The sequence below is a fragment of the Carassius gibelio genome, chromosome B17, assembly GCF_023724105.1.
Source record: "Carassius gibelio isolate Cgi1373 ecotype wild population from Czech Republic chromosome B17, carGib1.2-hapl.c, whole genome shotgun sequence".
NCBI classification, from domain to species: Eukaryota; Metazoa; Chordata; class Actinopteri; order Cypriniformes; family Cyprinidae; genus Carassius; species Carassius gibelio.
The window spans coordinates 899,989-927,184 of record NC_068412.1 but is presented as its reverse complement, the minus strand read 5'-3'; the positions used below and the strand labels follow the sequence as shown (position 1 = coordinate 927,184).

At 36.3% G+C, this 27,196-nt stretch overlaps 1 protein-coding gene across 2 annotated transcripts; it reads left to right on the top strand.

Moving 5' to 3' along the window:
- On the top strand, nt 1-27,196 carry si:dkey-16j16.4 (uncharacterized). Of its 2 annotated transcripts, XM_052579877.1 has the most exons (6): nt 1-127; nt 390-613; nt 13,737-13,818; nt 15,714-16,189; nt 19,372-19,425; nt 25,386-27,196. In XM_052579877.1, exons 2-6 carry the CDS (start codon nt 545-547, stop codon nt 25,509-25,511), a joined length of 807 nt encoding a protein of 268 aa, XP_052435837.1. In that variant the 5' UTR covers nt 1-127; nt 390-544; the 3' UTR covers nt 25,512-27,196. The 2 variants fall into 2 exon arrangements, with proteins under 2 accessions (XP_052435837.1, XP_052435836.1); XM_052579876.1 differs by having other exon boundaries at nt 27-613.

The window sequence follows — 27,196 nt, the reverse complement described above, 5'->3', positions numbered from 1 at the left end:
CGACGAGCATGAGCTTGTGAGAGTGGTGTGTAGTGCGCATACGTATGTGTGAGTGCGATTGAGATTCTATGGAGACTTTTTTTTTTATTATACACACTTCAGCTTCTTCGTCCATCTGTTGTTTGGAGTAAGATTAACATTGATTTTACCCATCTGGATTTTAAGAACGTTTTTTGAGGAAGAATGTCACTGTCGCTGGTCAATTCAATACAATACAGGAATTAAATAGTTATATTTAATTAAATTACCTTCATCAGGGTAATGGATGTTTAGATCAAGTTATGAGACTATTCTTATTTTAGCCTTAAACAGATCTGTTTCTTTGTGCACGGGGACCTTCTGTTGTTTTGGCACTGGGAACTCATGATCGTTGTTTATTTGTGTTTCAGCATGAGTTTGTTTGCATGGAGCTGAACATTTCTGAATAGACTCATTGACTGTTCTTAGAAAGAGCTGATCAATCCAGAGCTTGTGTATCGGATATGAATCTGTAATTTGAAGAAGTGATCTCTAAGAAAGCTTAGAACAATCAAGGAAAGACAGAATGCTGAAGACCCTTACTAAAAAACTCAGAAGACACTCTCTAAATGAGATCCATCCTTTTCAACTAAAGGTAAGTCAGTATATAACTATATTGCATAAAACATCCATTTATTAAAAAAGGAAATCTATGTAACTTGACAGCACGAATAGTAATACTTAATAGTTGTAGGCCAAGATGCATTAAATATGCAGAACTATATGATGTTCAAATAAAAGTAGATTAAAGTGAGTGTCGTACTTTGATACAGTGTTAATGTTACATAAAGAAGAATAAAAAGTAATAATGAACTGATTGAAATCACACGTTATTCTTAGGTTTGTCATAATTAATAGCAACATACAGTATTTTACAGTATCTTTATTGTAATGTGAAAGTGTAACCATAAAGCACTTTGTCTTTTGACTGCCGTATTTTCCTACACTGGATTGCAGAAGCCTTCTATTTACCATGTTCATGTCTCATTGTACAACAATGTGTTTGTTTAAGCTCAAGGTGGATTTGTAACATGGAAAAGTTTTAAAACCTACCCACTCATTTAGCCTTCTGTGCATATTTATTCAAGAGATCATACGCACATACACTTGAAACTGGAAGTGCACAAACAACGTGAAAATATGTCCTCAGAGACAATACGTGAATGAACAATCTTTATTTGAAGGAATAAACTAAAGAACCAGATGACTTTGTGAGTAAAAAGTTTTAGCAGGAGACAGTATGATGGCATCTTGCTTACGCCATCTTGATTTTTTTTCATTTTTTTAAGTAATACCTTTATAGAATCCATAAATACTTCAAATACTGGAGCTAATGTTGGTTCTCTGTCGTAAATGCATCATCTTAACCTTTCGTATAGGCATTTGTCAGTACACTTCTTGTTTGAGCACATGGTGTGATGTTTCTCAAAGATGTAGCCTAAAGCTTGTATGTACTTAAGCTTATTTGATCAAGAAAGAGTCCACTTCTTGGTCCATTCCATGGATATCCCCATAGTAGTTTACACATTTTCCCTGTGACACTTCTAGTTGATTGATCTGTACAACTGCTGGTTCCAGTTTCATTATTTGATTGGGGAGGGGGATGGGGGTAATGTGGCAGTAGCAGGATGGAAATCTACTATAAAACTGATGATGAATGAAATTGGAGAGGCTGCTATAAAGTTGTGACCATTTAGGACAGTTGTAAAAGTGGGAATATATATTTAATGTTATAGACGTGTTGTTACAAATCTGTATGATTTACTTTTTGAGAGTTTTCCCAGAGTAAAATTTTTTGTGCGATTATAAAATTGTATTAATATTACAATATTTTGTGCGATAAAGAACAATAACTAGTAAATAAACTGCCTTTGAAAAATGAAATTACTTTCCTTTTGACTTATGTAAAAAAAGCTACATGGGCTTGGTATTGAGAAAAAGCTGTTTAGTTAACCCCCGTTCACACCAAGAACGATAACTATAAAGATAACGATATAAGTGTCCACACCAGTGAACAATATCGTATGTTTATTCTAAGTGCATACTCATCAGCCGCTTTAATTTCTCCAGTGTGTTACAGGAGGATGGATTCTGATTGGCTGTCAATTTTAAATCGTTCATCAGCTGGAGAAAAATCATTTTGGAAGTGATTCCAACTATATAATTTCTCTTCGTCTTTATCGTTATAGTTGTGGTGTGGACATTGCTATTTTTTTAATATTGAGAACGATTTTTAGAACCATATCTTTATTGTTATCTTTATAGTTACCGTCCTTGGTATGAATGGGTCTTTAATTTATTAAAAATATTAGTAGTAGAGACCAGACATTAAATTCTCGCATTATTTTTCTAGCTCTGTCGTTTTATTAGCAAAATATTCCACCACTCACTGGTGTATTCAGGTCACACTCAAAATCACTGTTCCATGTACAGTATGGTTTAATACGCAGTTTTTATACAAGATAGCAACTTCACGTTCATTTTCTGTCATATTTTTATGAATGTAATATGAAGACGCAAATCACAGGCACAACAATATATGTATCTGTTAGGAAAATATGCATCACATGATTAAATATTCAAGATCCCTTTCAAATAGGAAAAAAATGTCATCTCAGTGTGGATGGAAGGCCAAAAAGTAGCTAAAGAAAAATATGAAAGGAAAAAGAAGATAAGTGTAATGGTCTCCTTAATTAATGTAATTCTTACCTTTTATGATCTAATTGGTTTCTAATAGATAAAACAAGTCTTTTCTCATTGAATATCTTGTTTCACTTGGAAATGACATATTATGGAGGTAAAACTGGTTGTGAATTCCATTTTATGTTGATTTTAAAGGGTTAGTTCACCCAAAAATGAAAATTCCTCCGTGTTTTACTCACCCTTGGAGCGTCCTAGGTGTATGTGACTTTTCTTCTTTCAGAATAATCAATTCGGAGTTATATAAAAAATTATCCTTGCTCTTCCAGGCCTTTCAATGGGGTAATGGGGTGTTTGTTGTCAACAGTTCAGAAGATGTTTAATAAAGTGCGCGCATCTGTAATAAAATTTCCACAGCTTTGGGGGGTTAATAAAGGCCTCCTGTAGCAAATCTATGTGTTTTTGTACTATAAATATCCAGATTTCAAACTTTATTTATCATCTTCTGAACTGTTGACAACAAACACCAGCTTACCTCATTGAAAGCTTGGAAAAGCAAGGGCAATTTTTTATGTAACTCTGATTGGATTTGTCTTTAAGAAGAAAGTCACATACACCTAGGATGGTTAGAGGGTGAGTAAAACATGGACAAATTCTCATTTTGGGGTGAAATAACCCTTTAAGTTTGTTTGTAATAGACTGGGATTTGTAGCTGAAAGACAGTATGAATTGCAAAGCTTGTCTATGCTCAGTGTCAAGACCAAGAGTTGAAATACCTGGTTGATTTTCAAGCTAGCTTCAGTTGAGAAGCTAGCTTCAGTGTTTTTTTTTTTTTTTTTTTTTCAAGATCTCAACATGTTAAAAGAAGATGGGAAGACATTTTGACTATTCAGTGCCAAAGAATGTTATTCCTGTACCAATGGACACATGTCCTGATCTCAGCTTGACCCTGTGGCTTACACTAATACATACAATTACAGTGGTTGGAGTGTGGCCTTCTGCCAGAAACGTCTTTGGCACTGCTGGGTTGCTGACAGAAGCCTTGTGTATAAGTGTTTGAGTAGATCTAGTAGACCACTGAGAAGGTTTGGAAGAAATTTGAGGATCTTCATGGCATTGTTCCCTGGATACAAGCCAGAAGATTAATAATAAGCAAAGGAATGAACGTTATGATTTCAGTATTTAAAGTTTGACTATTGTGTTGCAACTTTTGACCTACACACAACACGCTTTATCATGCTTCTCTGATCCATAGAGTTGATCACATTGGGGAATGTTGTTACATGGAGTGGCATATGGAGAGGCCTTAAATTATAAAATTAAAAATACAGAAGTAGAATTCAAACGTAAGTTAGAGAATATTACAAATGAACCAACACTGTACAAGGAGGACACATAAACAGATCTGTACTAACCCAGAAGCTAGAGTTGCCCAAAAGTCTCCTTCATGCATGAACAAACACACACACAGAGCTGAAGTCATGGCCCCCGAGGGCTGGTGTTTGTTTGAGTCTTGAAACACTTTTTATTGTTTGTCATCCTGTGTTTGAGTGTGTCCTGTGTCATAGCCTTTCACTTGATCCCCTTTTTTTTTGATTGGTTTGTTCTTGTCCACTTGTGCAAAAATGTAAAAAGCAGCTGTGAGTGTGGCTATTTTTTTTTTCCTTGTGTGATTTTAAATTGACCACAGAGGACTTGGCCTAAACACTCCCATGGTTAGCAGACTGCTTCATGTTACAATAGTGCCTTTGCGAGTCTTGCAATACTCTGTTCGAAAGTATACACTTTATCAGATTTGTTTAATCATTCATTTGCAATCTACAACACATTAGATTGCCGACCTATATAAATTTGTTATGTTTACACACAAGCCAAAAAGGTCAATGACTTTATGTCAGTTGTGCGGGCTTAATGTAACTTGTCATGAAATGTAAGGACAATTGTTTCTGGTTTCACACGCTCATCTAAATCATACCAAACAACAAACAGTTTTTCAAATGTTTGCATTTCTATAAGTCAGGAGGGGAAAGACGAGAAATTCTTGCCAGCCAGGCCAATAAAAGTTGGATACTTGTAATGGTTTAAAAAAAAAAAGATTTAGCAATGCTAAGTAAATATGACATTATAGATTTGTATCACATTTATGCTGTAATAGCATTTTTAGCTTCCTGCTCGAGTAATTTCCACTTACTCAGTATGTAGTATGGTTAGCCAAAGGCAGAAATGTACTTTGGCTTCTTGGGCTGCAGTAAATTTTATAGGCCTTAAATAATATGACATAATTTGCAGCTTATGTCTGCTATAAGCATACATGTCATTGTAATAATAAAAATAAAAATTAAAACAATAAAAACATAATCAGATAATTTCTTCAAGCAGCTGTATTATTGCCTCATTATTGATTCCTGCTGTTAGTTTTTTGTAATTGCAGTGAAACTAATTTCAACACTGATAATTCTGCTATTGCACTGAGTGAAAATGTGATACATGCACGGTTGTGGCTGGTAGTGATTAAGGACATTTTGCTGGACATTGTTAGCAAGTTGGTCAGAATTCAGCTGTGGTTGGTAATAAATATTATCAGGGAATCCTGGGATTTGTGAAACCCCCAGTGTTATAGTAGAAAACACATACATACATAAAATGTTTTGATAGTTGTGGTTGAAAATTAAACATTGTGAAAGGATGTGTTAAAGTGGTCACCCAAAAATTTTAATTCTATCATCATATACTCACTCTCATGTCATTCAAATTAAAGTTTATGGCTTTCCTTTTCCTGTGGAACATAGAAAAACTATTGAGAAATATCTATTTGTCTGTACACTGAAAATCATTGGGCTCCAATATCGTTTGGTTCTAAGCATTCTTCAAAATATTTCTGCATAAGAAAGAAAGCTCTGCTTTGGATTGACATGAAGGTGGGCACTTTTCCACTATCCACTTTTGTGGCTGATATAATGAAAATGTCAATCAACTGAGGGCATGGAGACATATTTCATGTGAAATCTAAAACCTGCATTGAGCTAAAGAGGCATTTACAAAATAAACATTAGAATAATACATTGAAAATTTGTTAAAGGTGCGTGCATATAGTATATTCCTCACAACCTCAAGTTTTTGGTCCCCTTTAATCTTTTAAGAGAAATGGAAATTAGGTTTATTAATGTACTGAAATGCAATGCATCTGATTATGTGTTGCTTTTTGAGACTGTGGTCGAATGGGAATTTTCTAATCTTGTCGATATTCGACTGATAGTCGAATCATATGTTTGGGGGCGGGGCAAAATTCATTAACGAGTCAAGTCAGACATTCGACTAACATAATTACTTTTGTTAAAACACAGGGAAATTGTTTAACTATAATATATTAACTATATTGGGAAACTATAACAATTAAAAAAAAATTTTCAATAGTGTTCTCATTATAACATTGGCCTAAAACGTTAGCAGTAAATGTTCTGCATTTCTGTTTTGAGCTGCACACGCTGAGGATGATCAGTAATTTTGCATTATCATATTGCATTATGTTTTCCAAATGAATGTTGTTCAGTGCTTTGATGCAATGTATTTTGTTTAAAGCACTATATAAATAAAGGTGATTGATTGATTGATCAGTAGAGTGATGCATTTGATAGCAAGTTTTTAATCAATGGGATTCAACTCATAATTTCATATAGAATACGTTTCGTTATTTATACAACATAACGTTAATTTTAAGACTTAAAGGCTATTTGCAAAAAGGGCCCAAATGCATATGAACATATCTGCAGGGCTCTGAATATGAACTCCTTTTGTGGACGCGTTCTTCACAAAACAATGTGCAGAAACACGGCAGCTAAACTCAAAAAATTCACAGCATTTTAGTATAATGGTCTTCTCATTATAATAGTATGTATATAACAGTCCCAGTCATAGTTATTAATATTCTGCATTGTAGTTTGACCTGCTTGTATTGTGCGCTGAAGAGATATCACCCTAGTACTACAGTGAAGCGCTTGACTCATTTAAATAATATATCCAATAAATCCCTGCCGCCAAGATGCTCCTCTCTCGGTCATCGATTATGGAAAGTGAAATATAAATCTATAGGGGTGGTTGGATTTATTCACGCACTTTAAAATATTAATTTGAAGCTTCTTTCTTTTCAGATTCTTACAGCTTTATCATAATAGGCTGTATATTAACTTATTTGGAGAAAATCGGTAGTTCTATGTGAAATCAAACATTTGAGCTCCCCCATATAGTCAAAATGGCATAATCAGTAACACCCCGCGAATATTCGACTGTTAGATTGGAAGTCCAATCAGGCTCCTCGAATCAAAGCATCAATTCGTTGACTACTCTGGGGCAACCTTAATATGAATGTTAACTTTTAAACAGTATGGAAGTGCGGTGGTGTGTTACGGTGGTTACACTTAGTCATTTGCTGTCTATGTGACACACATGATCTACACGCGCATAAAAGATGTGCACACAAACACACAGACTGGCCATGATTACAGGACCAATCACCATTCTAAACTGTTTAGCAGATGGCGTAGCTAGAACTCATGGCTGTGACACGCATGTTGACGCCCATTATGCAACTTTCATCTACCGCCCACTACACAGCATACTGCTTTGACATCACAGACATCATTAAACCCCTCAGAGGGACTCTCTTTGAGGACTGTGAAGGAAAATGGGCCAGGACCATTAATTTAGCTATCAGCATTAAGAGGTTTTCATGGTTTTAACATTTTTGGTGCATAGTGAGAGAATTGGGCCCTGTTCCAAACCTTGTGAAGGGGCCGTAGGGTGTCCCATTTGACATTTGATTATTCAGAAGCACCATCTTTTATGCTGCACTGCATTCTTTTTTGATGCATGCACAGTTGCGGACATCATGGTGGACTACCACTCAACAGTGTAGTCCGCAACCGCAATTTAGGGAAAGTTCTGGTCTGTATGGGTTGTGGACCCTGCCTACTTATTATACTACTTATTATGTCATTCAAAGTAACACTTTCATGTTCTTGGTGAAATGTAATTTAATATCTATATAATAATATCTGAGACATCTCTGGTCTGCTGCTGCTTGCCATAGGAAATACCTTGTTTATGAAGATAAAAAAAAGTGTTTACAGCAATGCACTTGTAATAGAAGCAGTGGAAGCCCAGCAGGCAAATACGTGGGGGATTTATATTTAGAAATGTGACGCTGGTTACGCTGGTCTAGACAGATGAGCTATAAAGTTAATTTAATTGATATGGAGAAATTTCTGGTTATGTGTTAGGTTAATAGTTTTGTCACGTCACTTCCAGTGTCCTTTTCAAGGTATCGATGAACACTCAACACTCTCTTTTCCTGATACAAATAGATATTCCCTCCCCAAATTCAACCCATAGCTTGAGCCAATACTGCTGTGTTGGGCTGATCCAACCTGATCTTCATGGTTAAACATAACCATTTTACAAGGTTGCGATTTCATATGAATTTGTATGTAATCTTTTTTTTTTTTAAAACATGAATGCCCAACCCTTACCTAAAACCTAAACATAACTGTGACTGTGGAGTATGCAGATCATATGAAAATATACAAATTACATTGTTAGAATTCTTAGGGTTAAGCCACCAATTCGCCAAAACTTTGCTAAGAACTGCCATTAGATGATTGTGTTGTCTGGTTTGGTTTGATAGAGCCACAGTATGTTTGTTGGTCTACAAATGGTTTACTTCTCTACATTTTAAGATGTGAAAGTATTTTATTAAAATTACACATTTCACCTTAGCAGCTGTAATAAAGTCAACTAATCGGAGCACCTGCATGCCACTGCAAAATCAGTACCTATTGATGTGTGCCAGTACACACAATGGATAGAATTTACGTCATTGTTACTGTATTGCACTAGTATGTGCATTGTTTTTTTTGCTGTTTTAGGACATTCCTAGGTGCCCGTTAAGACTGTGATGTCATTTATCTTTGAGAATTATCACACTAACAGCTCATTTGTGCTCCAACAGCTTTTTGGGCTTATATCATATTCACACACACCCTCTCCAAAGCTTGTAATCCATGCCCATCATCACTGACCCTAATCTTCCCCACACATTCAAATGAGAATAGCCAATGCTAATCCAGAAGGCCATTAGAACAGTGGCACCTCCCTGCCTCTCTCGTTCCCAGACTGCTTTGCAGGATGGTACTGTAGACCCTGAGGCTACAGGGCAGCTGATTATGTTACATATACAAACACATTGACAACCCTACAATTTATGAGCTCAGACAGGGCCAGAGGATCCAGAGAGTAAACCATAAACTATGCAAACAGCTCTGCCTGCAGGAGCAGTGCATTGTGGTCAGCATCAAACCCTCATGCAAATGCTGTTTTTTTGCACGTTAATGCAAACGGGTTGTTCTAGTTTCTGCTGTAAATGTCTGAAATCAATTTTAAACCAGATAACCCGCCTGTCAGGGATACCAAAAACTATTTTGAATCCTATACTTAACTACAGTGAGGGATTATTAAATTCAAAGCCAAGGAAATCATTCCTTGAAGGTGTTAATGTTTCTTGGAATGTTTTAGCCCTTTTTGTCTTTTTTATTACTTTATTATTAGACTATAGTCTGTTATCAATAAAACATGTTTAAAAACAGTTTTCGGGACATGGTACCATTCTATTCTTAAAAGTTTATCTTACTGTTATGTCAGTTCCATGAATATACATGAATGTGGTAAACATTTAGAACCATGACTTAGCACTGTCATACTTTTAATTATTGATATGAAGTATAATTTCATGCATTTTTTCAAATTATACTTCATGTTGATAAAATGTATGTATTCCTAGAGATGAAGGAAAGACATAATCCATGTGTAAGCAAATCAGTTCAGGTCCACTGCTTAAGACAGGCTGGGCTGGAAACCACAAACCGTGTGATTCAGCTCCGACATGAGTACAGCCCTGCAGAAAGGCATGCATTTATGTTAATAAACAGTGCTGCCTATGTTAGTTTGATTGTTTCAAAATGTAAATTGAAAAGAACTGCTACGAATGGGTTCTTACCAAACTCATATCACCCCGAACAAAAATGTGGCCCTGCACTATGGTGCTCTTATCATATAAAGTTACAAAGAAAATCGTTCAAGCGCGACCACATTCCTGTGTTGTTCACCTGCCCTACTAAATTTGTATGTCAGTTATTCTGATAAATTACCAGTCACTGGATGATTGTGTTGCCTGTTGAAATTTTAATGTATGCCATTGAGGCAAAGTTAAATAGTGACCATGAGAGTATTTTTTATTTCCTTTAACTTTATTTTTAGTGTGCTTAAGCTAGAGTACTTAATTGATAGTTACAGGTCTAAAATAGCACTAAATATTATAAATTATTTCAGCTAATAACACAGCTGCTGGTATTACTCGCAACCTCTTTCAAATGTGTCAATATTAATATTTGCACATCAGGACTATAATATTAATTGGACATTGGACTACAATATTAATGCACCAAAGGTAAATTGTTTGCTTGCGCTTATCCTACTATTAGGTTAGAACTTTGGGGAAAGTAATGTGAAGGATGAGAGACGTTCATTCAAACCTACTTCTTTAAAAATTCTGATTCATAGTGTGAATAGCTTTTAAAAACATTAGTAGTATGAGGCAATATGCTGGATCTCATGTATCTTCAATCTTCAAAGCCAGTGGCATGTGAGCACTTGCCTCCTTTGAACTACATTTTGATACTGCCTAAACAATTATTTGAGAAAAAAACAGACTGTACTTTCATTTCAGTCCAAAACCATAGTGAATTGCTTGATGGGTAATTTGGCCCTGATGCTGATGATTTTGACAATAGCTCTGTTAACATATTTTCACTCAAACACATGCATCCCATAATCCCCTGTGAAGATGTTGTCATCCCATCTGGGGGAGGTTCCCTGGGAAACAGGCCTCATGTAGTGCTGCAGTTTTTAGTCCAGTCACTCTGCTGTGATATGCATGTGTGTTTGTATGTAGGGGTCCATTTCTAGCCAAAATAATATTTCAGACCACTATTTAACTCAAAAGACATTACCTTCTGCTTTCACTATACACAGAGCCTGCCTTTCTGTTATACACTTATGCTGAAACTGCTTTTTCCTTTTCGAGCAGCTTTTTGTATCTGCACCCATGAGATCCTATCAGAGCTTTTCAGTGCAGGCAAAGAACCAGAACTTGACTAAGTATCAGTAGTGTTTTCTCTCTTGACACTGAAACGAGTTGAAGCAAAGCTGGATGTATAACAACGCTCCCAGGATCTATTGATTGGCTGTCACCATTAAGCCAAGGTCACTTGCCAGCATCTTGTAGCGCTGTATTGTGTCACCCTATGCCTATTTGAGAGAGCTTCGACACAAGGAGGCCAGTGTGTACAGTTGAGGCTCACACGTAAGCTATACTTTTCAGTTCCTAGACATATTTGCTTTATTGGCATGGTAAAATGGCTTACATAACCAAACCATTAATAAACATTTGGTTATTATCACAAAGTAAACTCCTTCAGAGTGATGCAAGATCACATTGTCAAGGTTGGTTTTTCAATATATTGACAGGCTGACTGTGCATTTATTCCCAAAAGAAGTCTGTTCTATTTATAATTACATTCAGAAACAGGTTTTCTGGTGGTGTTTTAATTTTTTATGCTTTTTCCATTTTTTTTTTTCAGAGGTTGCACTTTTGTTGTGGCAATACAGCCTTGCAGTAGGAGTAAGAATTTGCAACGACATGGAATTAAATATATCAATATCAGTGTCACCACCATACAGTAATATTGCTCTTTTTAAATGTATTATTGTTCAAAGCTTTGATATATTGCGATTTTACTCAATTGTTTCTCATTCATCATTTGGCATCTGATTTCTTTGTAGATCAAGCAAGCATATACATAGTGCAAGTTTTGACAATAGGCAGCTCTGTATTAGTAAGAAATTACTTTAAGGAATAGCATTCCTTGGTTTAGCTCTTTTATCATAACATGAAAACCCTTGCAGTCTATTATGCTGTATGGGTCATGAACTGTACGGGTGACGCAAGTTGTAGAATCACAATGTGTCCTAACCAGTTTTTTTTTTTTTTTTTTTTTTTTTTTAAGTTGAATAGAAATAATTGGTGTACACTGACTAACCTATTTGTTGCCTTTTCACATACTTGTTGTGAAAATTGGTGGTCAGTTACAGTTTTCCAACAAAAATTGCTGGGGTTTTACTTGAAAGTATACTAGGATATATCTTGTTTGGTTTCCACTACCAAAAAATTACAAATCCAACAACTACAGTACATTATTTAGCCTTTATGTTACTGTGCGTTAATAACCATATTTCACAAATAAACATGTCTGGGAAGTTATTACAGTAAACCAGCTTAGTTATAGATGGGTTTCTATAAATAATCAACTCTAAATAAACAATTTAACTCGAATTAATAAATTTTGAAAATACATTTTCTAATGCAGATGAATATTGTTGTACCTTCTACTCTCTCAGTGTGTAATATTGTTATTTGATGCTGTACTAACTGAATTTTCAGGCATGATATTTATAAAACCAAACTCTTTCCAGGAAAGTTCTGGTTGCAACAAAACCAAACTAAAGAGGTATTTTTTTTTTCCTCGTAGTGGGACTGACTTGTGTATTCTGTACACACATGGAACAATAGGAGCATTCACTTTGTATTTATTTGTATGGTTATCACCGCTAAAACTTGTGCAATGCTCTTGAATACAGTGTGTAATGGGCTGTAGTTTTCTAAGTACGTAAAACTTAATGAAAACCTACATTATAGCTTCTTATAACCGAAGACAGTGTTTGGAAGGGGTTTTGGTGGTGAGGAATGGTAATTTGTGGTGACTTTAAGATCCAAAACAGACTGTATTTTGCTGAGTGGAAATGGTTCTTCTGGGGGCCCTGAGCTGCCGTGAGATCCTAGTGCATGTGAGAAAGAGTGACACATTTGAGTCATTCAGTTTCTCTCGCTGTTTGCTTAGTGAAAGGCGAAAGAGATGAAAAGAGAAGTGGGGTGTGTTGTGTGTGTGTGTGTGTTCTTGAGAACAGATGGCAAGTGGTTAGCTGGGCTTGGACAAGGTAATTACCGTGGACTGTGTTACTTAACTCTTTACTTGTGCATACTTATGGGTTTTCTCTCTTTTCCATTCTCTCATTCGCTGATAGACTTTTAATCAGTTTTGCGCTTAAAATAATCTTGTCTAAATGAATTTACAATGGGACATAGCTAAGCTGTCATAAAATAAATGGTGTTGTGGTATTGGGTGTGCCTCTTGTTTTTACTTCTCTTAACCTCTAGTTTCTTCTTTTCACACTTTCGAATCTTTACTCAAACTTTACTGAGCACGTCTTTTCCATTTTATCACACATTCTAATCTTATCACACTTTCATCTCAGTTGAGGTGTGGATCTGTGAATAGTTCTGATTTCTAAGGCAAGCATTGCTGAAAAAAATTGGGTATTAAACTTTGATGTATCACATTATTTGGCATGATTCATGTAGATTATTAAGGTGTTGTATTACTGGTAAAACAATCAGTCTACAGGTTTTCAGCAGGCAAATCCCAAAAAGGGCATATCAAGCGAACATACTTGGGCCACTCTGAACATGCTAGCAACCAAAGCATAACATGCTAAAGACACTCAATACCTTAGCAACCACATAGCATTGCTCTGGCAACCACCCACATCACACTTGCATATTGAAGGCATCTTCTTCATGGGAAATCATCACACACATTTTTTTTTTTTAAATCGCAAGTAAATTGATAATCCCTTTGTTAAGGTTGGATTGTTTGCTAGAAACATATAGCATTTGCTGCATATGTTTTTTTTCACCCTTTGTAATATTATAAGGTTTCCTAAGAAGTTGCGCAAGTGTTAATCGCTGTTCTTATTGTTATAGAAAATGATAAGCAATACTTTTATGCTATTAAACTGGAATACAGATGCATGAAAATCGCTTTATATTTGCTTGTGTGAGTTGTAACAGTATTCTTGTTTGTATCATTGTGATTCAGGATTGTTTGACCTTTGCTTTGCTTTTGAAACAGATTTCTTACCATGGCAGTGAGGAAGGGGGGGAGAGTGAAGATTCAGAAGGGGAAAACCAAGAGCTGGCACAGATTGACAGAGGTGTGTGTGTGTTTCCACATGGATATACAGTATCTATGGCATACAGGGCTTCAACAACTAATTGATAAAATGTATAATATTACATAGATAATGCATAGAATAAAACATCTACATAAGTTACTGTTATGTTTCTAAAAGCAAGGTTTTGAAACCTGAAAGTAAGTTATTGAAATGTTGTCGTCATTAAATGGGTACTCCACCCAAAAATGAAAATTCTCTCATTATTTACTCACCCTTATCCTGTCCCAGATGTTTATGACTTCCACTTATCCATACAATCAGTTTACAGTTGATCTGAAGGGAAATGATAGGTGTGTGTGTGTGAGAATACAAATTTTATAGTAAATTACAAGAGGATTTTCATTTCTGAGCAGACTATCATGTCAATATGCATATAAATCAAACAGACTGCAACAGGAGGTAAATGCAATCATTAGCATCAAACCTTTTCTAAATGAAATAAAATTAAAACCCTTAATGCAATGCACCTGATGTTATTTTTTTACATATATAGTAGTGGGGTATCTAAAAAAAAAGTGTACATAAAAAGTATGAGCATTAAAAGAAAAGTAATGGTTAGTGTAGACCCTTATTATGATGTTTAATCGACAAATTAAATGAGTTTCAATAAAGTTATCAATTGAACCTGACAGTCTGTCATATAAACAAACTTTGTACTCTCTGCAGGCTAAGAGTAATGGAAATTGCCTTAGTCTAATCTATTATGGTTTGGTGTATCAGAGTTTGAACTAGGGGTTGAACGAATTGAAATTTTTTAAAGTCAACTTTTATATGATGGAAGTCGAGTAGAAGTCGTCAAGTCGCTGATGACGTCATTAATGGAAAGTAAAAAGAGCCTGGGGCTGAGACAAACACCTTGCGCATGGCACAGCTATGGCATGTGACACAGCGCTGCCCACATGGCTGTTGCTCGTATAACAGCTCATTTTTATCAGTTCTTTTGTTTTTGGGTCATTATATTTCTCACAGATTTCTCATCGTTCTAAATCAGAAACAGATAAAATATCAAAGTTAACATTATATTCATATGAATGTATTAGTGAAAATGATTGGGTGTGTGAATTAATTCTACCTGGCAGCATCTCTCTACTAGTGAAGATGTGGGATCCAGTTATTAAGACATACAATATATGCTTGAAGTTTTCAGTTTCTAAGCTATTTTGTTGATAAATCACAGAACAGTGTTTATAAATTTCCGTGCTGAATGATTCTGTTTGGGCACGATCTGTGAGTTATGTAAAGTGCTACTATTTGTAGTCTACGTGTGTGCGTTACAGTGCAGCAGCGCATAAGTACGGCGATTAACTTTTACTGTACAATAAGCTGTTTAAAATGTGCATTCTACCATTCAATTTCGAGCATCCAGTAATATAATCACACATGTCCTATGGAGTCTTTCAGAGTATGCCTTTATTTGTCATTTTAACTGTTTGGAATCGGAGCGTAAATGTGGAAGTCCTTCAAAGATTTCCTATCCTGTTGCGCCCTCTATAGGACCAGGGACTAGTCAATGTCAAGCTTAAAGTATCATTGCAGACCACTGAAGTAGACCAGTCGGTTACTCAGTGCAACCCCTAGTTTGAACCTAACTCAACTAAGCAGTGACTCAATATGGCATCTACCAAAGAAGTGAAGACAGTGGAGCTTAGGTGATCCACCTCATTATACAGTTTGATACTGCAGTTCAGTATTAATATAGACTAGCAACTAACCTCTAGCAATGTTTGTCAGTGTGAACAACCCCTTAAGGAACAAGACATTAAATATCATTGTGCTCTTGAGCAAGACATGCAAACACAATATGCTTCATGGTATTGATGGTAAGTTTATATTTTGCTAAATTACATCTTTCGGCTATATTGCACCCCTTGCAGAGCGTCGACGAAACTGCGCCTTGACGCCTCTAGCTACTAGCCAGCAGCACAATCAGGGCATTCTCTCTCCTGCCCACTTACGACGTCTCCGTTTACTCCTGGACCCAATCTTGGACCATCACAGTTCTGAAGAGGAGCTGGAGCGCATCGCAGGAGCCACGGGGGCTGAGGGGGGCCGAAAGTGGCACAGACATGGAGACATGAGCAGCGCCTCTAGTGATGAGGAGGTGAAGGACCTGTGTGGGACAAATGAATCGTCAGCTGGACCTCGCTTGAGCGCCGCTTCTCCCAGCCCTGTTCTCTTCAGCTCCTCTCCTCCTCGAGCTCTCAAGCCTTCCCACACCCCAGCCCGCCTTCCTGTCCGTCCCATTATTCTCAGCCACTTTGAACAACCTTCAATGCCTTACTGGCGGCACCGGCCCACTTACACAGGAGAACCAGGTCGCCCCAGCTTGGACCTGGAGAAAATGCAGCAGGTAAGAGACACTCAAGTTCTTATTTAGCCAACAGGAAACTTTGTGAGTTTGCAAGAGATGACACAACCATCTTTTGTTGGTCATTGAGCATCATATTCTAAAAAACACTATAAGTCTTAACCCTGTTCTCAACCGTCCAGAAAAAGTACAAAGGTTGATAACAAATCAAATTAAATTATTCCTGGAATTAGTCACTGAAAATTGTCCTAATAGTATAAAGGCATGTGACACTAACATATTTTAGCAAAAAGGCTAAAGAAATGAATGTGGAAAATGGAAAAGGTGGGAAGAGGATAGAGCATGGGGGTTGGAAGGAGATCAGATTCACTCAACAGAGCTACAACATGCTTTCCGTGTCCAAATGGATAAACTGGGGACAAAGACAAGAAAGATAGGGACACTTTACCAAATCAGTCTGTCAATGTGAAGGGTTTGCAAATCAGATTTGAATATTACCAAAAAACATAATTTTAAAGACTTACAGCAAATGGCTGTACAAACTATGAACAAAAAACACAGATCAGTTTAAAGGGATATTCCACCTAAATGTTTTGGACTTACTTTCTAAGATTTTTAGAAAAACAATCCATGTCTAATCCTGTATAATACAAATAGAAGGAACCCTCAAAGATAATGCATTAAAATGAATGAAGCAAAATGAAGCAATAAGTGCGTGTGAGAAAAATACTCATACAAACATAAAAATTAGCACTCTGTGATGCAAACACACGCATAAAGCATTGTTTACATTAAGCATAAATTCATAGGACAGTTGGCTGGAAGCCAATTGTTCATTGTTTAAAAGGGTTCAAAATATATGTATTTGTATTTATTTAGAGACAAAGTCAGACTTAAAAATGTGTAAACATTATTGCATTAGAAACAGTAGTAAATTAAGTGTTTTTTTTTTCCAAATAATTTATTAAACCGAACATTTAGCAGATATTTACATTTTAAATTATAAAACGATAGATACTTTTCTGTTAAGACAAAACTATGTGGACACTTTTTGTTTCTGCAAAAGTATTGGAAACTCTGGTTACTCCGCTAGGAAAACCTGTATGATTTTGAGGTAAATTGACTACATACAACCATCAAAGAGACTTTAGGACCAGTCATTGTGAAAATGCTTGGAAAAAAGTTAGTTCTTCTTAAATAATTTAACTCCAAAGACCATCTTCTATTCTGATGTAAAATCTCTTGAGAATACTGTTTCAGACCAACAGTTCTTGTTGACTCAATGTCTGAGTTTGAAAACAATGCAGGACCAATGCACACAACTATACTTACTCAGACAACTCCATGTGCTCCAGGGCTTTGTGCCCGCCACCTCCAGAGAGAAAGAGAGGATGACAGATGTCAGCCCCCCTCCCTCTCTTTAAACAAAAGCCCAATAGAGTGAATGAAACAGCAAAGTAGGACAAGTAAACCTAGTAGTGTTGTCTTCAGGTGTTCAAATATACAGAGCAGATTGTGCAGAATGGAAAAAAAGGATATGTGGAGACAGAAAGAGCAAAAAGACGAGAACAGAAAGAGAGAGGAGCTGAATGAAGATGGCTGGGGACCATAAGACTCTCTGAGTACACTGTATGTGTGCGTGTGTGTGTGTGCATGTGTGTGTGTGCTTGGTCAAGTGGAATGGGAGGTGTTGATAGAAAAACAATATGGGAGACTATTCAAAGCTACCCACATGGCTATTGCTCGTATAACATCTTAAGCTGCTAAAAGATCATTTTGCTGTAATTTTCAAAAATCTAATCAGTTTTTAACCTCGAAATATTAAGTCTTACTAAGTCTTATCAGTATTATTGGCTGAAGTTGTAAACATGAAATAATCCACGTCCAGCCTCATTCTTCCATGCATCACGTTTAATTATATACGACAGCTGTTATGTTAATATGTTGTGCTACATTTGGCCAAGAGTCGTGTTAGTTTTTCATTAATAATCCTTACCAACTAATCCATTCCTGCACATATGCAGTTACTTATATCTCAAATCCAGGGGTCCAGCTATTGTTTGAGTGAAATTAATGGTTTGTCTGACAGATGTCTAAATGCTGCCCTCCATGGTTGAGTGAGCTTGACAAACATTATCTCCTTTTTTGGGAACTTTGAAATGAGGCCAAGCTCATTTTAAACTCCACTTGGGTTTGAACCTTGGCTCCCAGTCAATCAGATCTGGACAAATGTAACAATTCCTGGGTTGTTGTTGTTGTTTTTTTTTTTTACTGGGATTTTCCCTTGTAGACCAAAGATACTGCTTGAAATGTGCATTAATCTTCCTTTAGGTATTTCCTCATAGATAGCTTTGAAAAATCTTGGTTGTTTTTAATGTAATGACAAACCCTGTTTGTAATATGATGTTTTAAAATTATCTCTACAGACACAAGAGGGTTATTTATATTGTTTCAAAGAAAAGAAAAATGTTTTTCAGTATGTTCATGCTGCTTTTTGTGCTTTTTTTTTCTCACAATAAAACCATTCAGATTTGAAGTTCAAGATGATCAGTGACTGAATTTTGTTCTGTTCCTGTCTATAAAAAAGATTTTGATACATGAGTCTTTTGGACTACTTTTAAACTGCCTTTTTAAACTGTAAAACTGCCTTTTGTCCTTCTGTTGATAGTCCTGGTCTTTGGTGCAGCATGAACATTCTGCTAAACATCCCCTTCTTGTTCCACAAAATAAAGATTGTCACAGTTTGAAATGAGGGAAAATAATGTAGTTTTTTATTTTTTTTTAATCATAAAAGTTGTGTATGAGGATCACTGATTGTTTTCAGTGTAATGAACTGCTTAGTCTCATAAGTCCTAAGTATACTGTTTTTAAAATGAACTGTAAAGAGATGGAGTTAACCTCTGATCTTGAGTCATCAGTCTTTAATTTAGCACTGACAGCAGAGTTCTGGGTAAGGAAAGCAAACAGATTTCCACGGTTGTCCCGAGGAGGCGGCCCACTGGATGTTTTGCTCTGTTGCATAAAAGAGTCATTCGTTTTGGTTTTTAGTGGCCCAGAGCTTCCACAGCTCTTCCAGAACAGCTCAAGGGCAAAAAAGTAGTAAATGTTTATACTTACAATAGGAAAACTTGTTCCTCATTGTGGAGTTTGGCTTTGTATAGATTTATGGAAGGTTTATGTCATTCCTTTTAACCACAATTTCTCCTTTCTGCTTTTTGTTTCAGAAAATGCTTCTAAAAAAGAACTGTGGAGGGAAAACAAGGACTATCAAGATTCGGGTGAGTGTGTCAAAAGAAAAAAAAAGATAAAGTGGGTCCTAAAAAAGTATTCAGTTAAACCACACTGTATGATTGCCATTGCAAAATGTTAAATAAAGTTTAATCTGTTATAAAGAATGAATGCATAAGCACACTTTTCAAAAAGCTGACAAAGAATATATGTGCAATTTAAGTGTTTGAACTTTGTAAGAAATGCAAAAATGTTATGGATAAAAAGTTAGATAAATAGACAGACAGACAATAAGATAGATAGATGGATCTCCTCTAATGCAGTGACATTCATCCTCATGTATCTAAATACTTTTTGGGGTCACTGTTTATAGTTTGTTAGAAAACCTAAGAAATATTTATTTAGTTAGCCTTTTATAAATAGTTACGTTTATGCAAATAGTAAATTATTTAGAAATGTTTTTCTAGTCTTGGATCAGTTTTATCTGATCAGACAGAAGAAGCATGATTTCTTTGAATGAGAGTGGTTAGATTGCTTCATAAAACACTGACATGTGAGCATGCCTTGTTTCGGCGGTGCACTGGAGCATGGCCAAAGTGCACCCGCTGACCCTCATAGCCATGGCCGTGGACCCCGTGTGTTTCTTTGGCACTCATCACGCTGCTCCAGAAGGCCCAGTGTGTGACGTCATTATGAGCTCGGCACCTTTTGGACTGCAGAACAGTGACTCCTGCTTGCCTCCTCCTGCCATGCATGGCACAGGAGCTGGAACACTCTTGGGCAACCCTGGCTGCAGACCAGGCTGCTGGAGTCAGAGAAATGAATTAGAAACACAATCTGTGTCACCACTTAGGGGCCCCTTACAAAAAAACAAAAACAAAAAAAGTGGTAATACCATTGTATTATTTAAGATACTTTTCAGTAACATTTAAATACCACAGCATTCTCACATTTACAGACTGTTACCACGCTAAAAATAAATAAATATTTACTTAAAGATTTACTTCCTGCAGAATGTTCTATTTGCAAAATAATTGTTGCGTAATTGTCTTTCTCTCCACTGAACATCCAGAAACCTCCATTTCATCTGCAGGAGATTGGATGACCATTTTTATTAGATTAATGGAAAGAGGTGAGGAGAGGAGCTAGGGATGAAAAGGGAGAGGGAGAAGGAAGTGTGTATGTGTGTGTGTATTAGGATGAAGTCATTTTCCTTTTACACCAGTGATGTTCAGTGTGCTTCTAAAATGAGGAGGCAAAGTCCCCTTTCTGATTAAACTTGTTTTAATCAAGTATAAATTTGTGTTTGTGTTTATGTTTCTGAGTTAAAGGCTCATGAGAAAGCATGAGATGCACCTTATGCTTGGAACAAGCAATCAACACAATGATACATTTGTATGGTTATATTAGTATACATACTTTTGCTGCAAGACATGCTGGGATGGGCTCCAGCACTGAGACCCTACCAGGATTATAAATTATAAAAATAGATGTAAATTAACCTAGTTATTAGTCTCATCAAAGTCTAATAATGTATTTTTACACATAAACTAACTCATCATTAGTCAGTAAATCTTTAAAAAACGTCAAATGATGTTCACAGCTCAGTTAAAAAGAAAGGTGCACCTATGTGCCTAAGAAATTGCTATTGAAGAAACAAAATGAAAACAGGCTTGCTCGCAGATTACCTCGTATATTTTTATTTGAACTAGGCTGGAAATATATATTTGATTTTTACTCTGTAATTTTACTGTCCATTGATCTTTTCAAGTCAATTTGTAGACTTGTGAAAATTAAAACCTTATCACTTTGACAGAGTCTCAAACTAAACATGGTGCTAAGTAGACATGGATTCCTCTCACATAACATCTGTTCTGTACTTCCACTTTAAAATGAAACCACTGCCTGGAGGTCACTGTTGGGTAGCGTCACTTAAAAAAGTGTCATTATTCATTTCCATTTAATTTTTTTATTAGTTTTTTTTAGTTCATTCATTTAGTTCATCAATTATATATATAAAAAAATATAATAAAAAAAAAAACATTTGAAGTTTCTTCTTCAGAATTTGACATAATCCAGTGTGTTATTTGCAGCTTGTTTTAATTAACTGTGAAAATGCAACTTCTGAGTAAATTTTGTTTTTGCATTTTTTTTCAATGTACTGTATTGTTCAAAATAATAGCAGTACAATGTGACTAACCAGAATAATCAAGGTTTTTCGTATATTTTTTTATTGCTACGTGGCAAACAAGTTACCAGTAGGTTCAGTAGATTCTCAGAAAACAAATGAGACCCAGCATTCATGATATGCACGCTCTTAAGGCTGTGCAATTGGGCAATTAGTTGAATTAGTTGAAAGGGGTGTGTTCAAAAAAATAGCAGTGTGGCATTCAATCACTGAGGTCATCAATTTTGTGAAGAAACAGGTGTGAATCAGGTGGCCCCTATTTAAGGATGAAGCCAACACTTGTTGAACATGCATTTGAAAGCTGAGGAAAATGGGTCGTTCAAGACATTGTTCAGAAGAACAGCGTACTTTGATTAAAAAGTTGATTAGATAGGGGAAAACCTATAAAGAGGTGCAAAAAAATGATAGGCTGTTCAGCTAAAATGATCTCCAATGCCTTAAAATGGAGAGCAAAACCAGAGAGACGTGGAAGAAAACGGAAGACAACCATCAAAATGGATAGAAGAATAACCAGAATGGCAAAGGCTCAGCCAATGATCACCTCCAGGATGATCAAAGACAGTCTGGAGTTACCTGTAAGTACTGTGACAGTTAGAAGACGTCTGTGTGAAGCTAATCTATTTTCAAGAATCCCCCGCAAAGTCCCTCTGTTAAAAAAAAGGCATGTGCAGAAGAGGTTACAATTTGCCAAAGAACACATCAACTGGCCTAAAGAGAAATGGAGGAACATTTTGTGGACTGATGAGAGTAAAATTTTTCTTTTTGGGTCCAAGGGCCACAGGCAGTTTGTGAGACGACCCCCAAACTCTGAATTCAAGCCACAGTACACAGTGAAGACAGTGAAGCATGGAGGTGCAAGCATCATGATATGGGCATGTTTCTCCTACTATGGTGTTGGGCCTATTTATCGCATACCAGGGATCATGGATCAGTTTGCATATGTTAAAATACTTGAAGAGGTCATGTTGCCCTATGCTGAAGAGGACATGCCCTTGAAATGGTTGTTTCAACAAGACAATGACCCAAAACACACTAGTAAACGGGCAAAGTCTTGGTTCCAAACCAACAAAATTAATGTTATGGAGTGGCCAGCCCAATCTCCAGACCTTAATCCAATTGAGAACTTGTGGGGGGATATCAAAAATGCTGTTTCTGAAGCAAAACCAAGAAATGTGAATGAATTGTGGAATGTTGTTAAAGAATCATGGAGTGGAATAACAGCTGAGAGGTGCCACAAGTTGGTTGACTCCATGCCACACAGATGTCAAGCAGTTTTAAAAAACTGTGGTCATACAACTAAATATTAGTTTAGTGATTCACAGGATTGCTAAATCCCAGAAAAAAAAAAATGTTTGTACAAAATAGTTTTGAGTTTGTACAGTCAAAGGTAGACACTGCTATTTTTTGAACACACCCCTTTCAACTAATTGCCCAATTGCACAGCCTTAAGAGCGTGCATATCATGAATGCTGGGTCTTGTTTGTTTTCTGACAATCTACTGAACCTACTGGTAACTTGTTTGCCACGTAGCAATAAAAAATATACTAAAAACCTTGATTATTCTGGTTAGTCACATTGTACTGCTATTATTTTGAACAATACTGTACATATAAGCATCTCTACAGGAGACGATAATGATTGAGAATAAATCAATAAATCATGGTTAAATTGATAATATTACTGAATATTAATGGACTTTTATCGCCCTAAACACCTAAGTCATACTTTTTTGTTTTATTTTATTTTAATATCTTCATTCTAATATACAAAAGCAACCCTATATCAATCGGTGAGCTAAGCTAGCAGTTACTCTACATTAAATGAAGCTTCACTATACACTGAATGCATATGCACCTGTATTTGCATGGGTATGCTCAATTTAGACCAACTGCCATAAAACATGAAGAACGAGAAGTCACCGTCATACCACAGTACTTCTGTTGGCTACACAGGTCCATGTATGGTGGTGGCATCACTTACTGGATCAGTGACCCTTAGCAGTTTCCGAATGAATCTAGAGCTTCAGAAATATTTGGGGAAATGTAGCTTTTGTGGAAGTTACCACACTACTTGATCAACAAAAGAGCTTTGTTACTGAAAAGCTATTTGATTCAGAAAACAGCTACCCTACCACAATGGCACTGACGAATGAAGTTAAACTAGTAGCATCACTACTTATAGCTATGCTACTGCCCAACACTGATAATACTAATGCTTTTCCACTCACTCTTCACTTTCCGTCCTTTCCCAACTGCACATGTAGTGGTTGGGGCCCCTTGTTTTATCTCAGAGCCCCTGTCTCTCTGCTGGCAATGCTCCAGGTGAGCGCTAGAGATGGAGAGGGAAGCGGCTATCTGGGGGCCTGTTAGGGGATAGGGAAAATCATCATGGGGGTTTGAGGTCTGGGACATGACCAGAGAGGCTCAGAAACAAGAAAGCAATGAACCAAAGTAGGAGAAAGGGAAAAAAGTAATTGGTGTATGAAGCCAGAGAAGACAAACAGTGTCATCGCCTGGATGAGTTTTGGTCCAAACTTGTTGACAAGACAGATGTTAGGGGTTTAGGGGTTAATTCTTTCCCATGTATAAGGGGTATAGTGTGTCATGTGATGTTTTAAAGGCATTATGCGGTCTTAAAATGTACTAGGAAAGCCTGACCTGTTTGTTATAATTAGTTTACAATAGTTTTCAGTTTTTAATTTGTCAGCTTAGGCTCGAAGAGCTATTTAAATGTAAAAATGAAGATCTGTATTTGATAGTTTGTCATTTGCTGTTAGGAATGCATGGATGAAACCAGTTTAAAATGATTAAACATAGAACATTGCTGTCTGAAGGGAGATTCATTGAAAACAGCTGCTTATAGAAAGTAAATGGAGTAATGTAGCTCTGCAATGAAATGCAGAGGCCTCCTCTTTTTATTTCGATGAAGTGTTGATCTGGCCCCTTGATAGATTTGAAAACCTCAAAAAGAGTGGCTATTTGACAGGAAAAGAGCTTAACCTTGTGGTACATGCCTGTATATCTTTGTGAGCTGTGCAATATGATCCAGGCTAGATTTAGCTGGCCATATGTGAAACATATTAACTACCGGTACTTCTTTTATTCCCCAACACAGGAACTCTTCCTTTCTCTGGGGTTTTCAGGTCGTTTTTCACTCATTTGGTTTTATTCAGGTTTTGATGATTTTGGTCATGTAAGCCAGTGATGATACACTAGAGGAACTTTTAGACAAAGTTCTTCATGTTACTGTAGTACAATCAAGTTAAAGTTGGATGGAGTTCAGCATACAAAAATGGCAAGAAAACAGTTTCAGTTACTAGTGGTTTAATATTAATGCATTATTTGTCTACTTATTTGTATGATTCTTATTTATATGTTACATCCAAATTTAGCATTTTAATACTGAAACAAAATCAGTATGAAATATCTAGAATGTCACATATTTAATAACAAGATAATAATAAAATGAAGTATGCATAAATTAATAAGTAAAAATGCAAAATGTGTTTCTCGTTGTACTGGAAATGCAGTAAGCAGTAATGCATAAAAGAACAGGGTCAGTTAAATGGGTGTGGATATGATTACAGCAAAGACACAGATGCCAGAGACATCTAGCATACACAAAGTGATGATGGCGGGGCAGACTGATTGACTGCTTATGCAGAAATCGCTAGTATAATGTTCTTCCATAGCAAAAGAGTCATATTTCTAATAAGCATCAGTCACAAGTAATTACAATGTGTGTGTGTGTGTGTGTGTGTGTACAGTATATAGCTTCCAGTCACCTTTATACCTTTTTTTGTTTCTTGTGGTTCCCTCACAGAACCTGAGTGGTGGTCGTCACGCACCCCGATACTCCTACGATCCATCCATCTTTGCTTTCCGCCCTCTGAGCAACGCTCCGCCCTGCAGCCCCCTGCTCACTGCCGAGGAACCTCCATGTGCTTGAGGGATAGGACTGGAAATTTGCAGACAAAACATCACACATTTGTGGACCAAAAATTCCCAACATAAAGACAATGTATGTTTGCATTGCTTTTATTTTGCAGGATATTAGTGTGAACAAAGGCCCTGTGATAAGGCCTGTTGACAAAACAGGAAGTGTGATCAGGGCCAGAATGTAGGAGAGGAATGAGGAGACGGTAACCTTTTGCCTTTAGCTGTCTCATCCTCTCTTTCTCTCAGGAAACCCACTTAGAACTTAATGTAATGACAAGGCCATGACCACTGAGCTATCTATTAAACCACTACCAAATGGTTTGGTCTCACTGATGTGTTTAACAGGAATGAGGAGTGATTGGTCAGTGGTTTCTAGATAACATCTCATGATTGGGCCACATGGTTACAGTATATCTCAAGACCATCGGTTTGAGAGTAAAATGTAAGACCACATTTAGGTTGCATTGGGTTTAGACAGCAAAATGTGATGAGAGACAATCAGTTTAATGCCAGAATGGGCCTTAATTCATTTTTTTCTATTAGAGTTTTTCAAACTATAAACAGGATAAAGTGGAAAGCGACAGTAACAATCAGATATAATGACAACACAGGCCAGATATTCCAAGTCATTGTTCAACTTCAGATGTTATGCAAGTCTGACCATAACAATGTATCAGTAATCAGAGCTGATCATCTGATGTGTATTCCAAAATAATTAAATCTTATGTGAAGAATAAGAAAAAAACAAAACAAAAAAAAACACTAAACTAGAATCTTTCAATATTGTATATTAAACATGCGCCTTACTATGTAGCATTCTCAGTACTATGTACCTAAATACAGGGACTTTTCCCATCGATATCTAGTTTATTAAATATTTTGACACTGTTTAAACACCCCAGGGAAGAAATCATACACACAGTGGCTGAATTGAATACTAGCGTACTGCATACTACAAAATAAACATTGTATACGGTGTACTATTTTTAAAAAATATGATGTGAAACAGGATAGAACAGATTATATTTACAAAAAAATGCTTGAAAACAGTATGTTGATTATATTGGGGGAAAAAAGAAGGTTAGTTTGCATTAAATCATTTCTGGAAAAAAATATTTTGGTTTATTAATCATACTGGAAATAGAAGGTTCAGTCGAACAGTGTACTGTGAGATATAGTATTTTCCAGAAAATGTGCATACTCTTCACATTATACAAACAATATACAGCAGAAATAACAAGATGAGTATGTTAGTATACCATTCTAAACATAGCCTATGTGTTTTCCTTCTGATGTGTAAAAAATTAAGTATGGAACTTGACATGTGATCTTAAATATAGACAGCAGGAATCCTATCCATGCAGTATATTTCAAAACTAATCCATCTGAGGATTTTGATTGTGGATGTAATGTATTTAGCAGCATACTTCTAAACTTTTTACTGAATGTAAACTGCAGTTGTAACCCGTGTAAGGGTCAATAAGCTAGGGCAACCAGAGGGTGAACAATAAGGACAATTATCCGTAGTTGTTGAGTTAGTTTCACCTAGGTGTTAATGTGTATCTATGTGAAACAATACAATATTTTTGAAACATAACTATAGGGGCATATAGTGCAGTACATGCTTGCAGCATGTGAAAATTTGTTTTTTTCTGTCTCAATGCCTCAAATGAGGGGAATAAATATTTCTTCCCA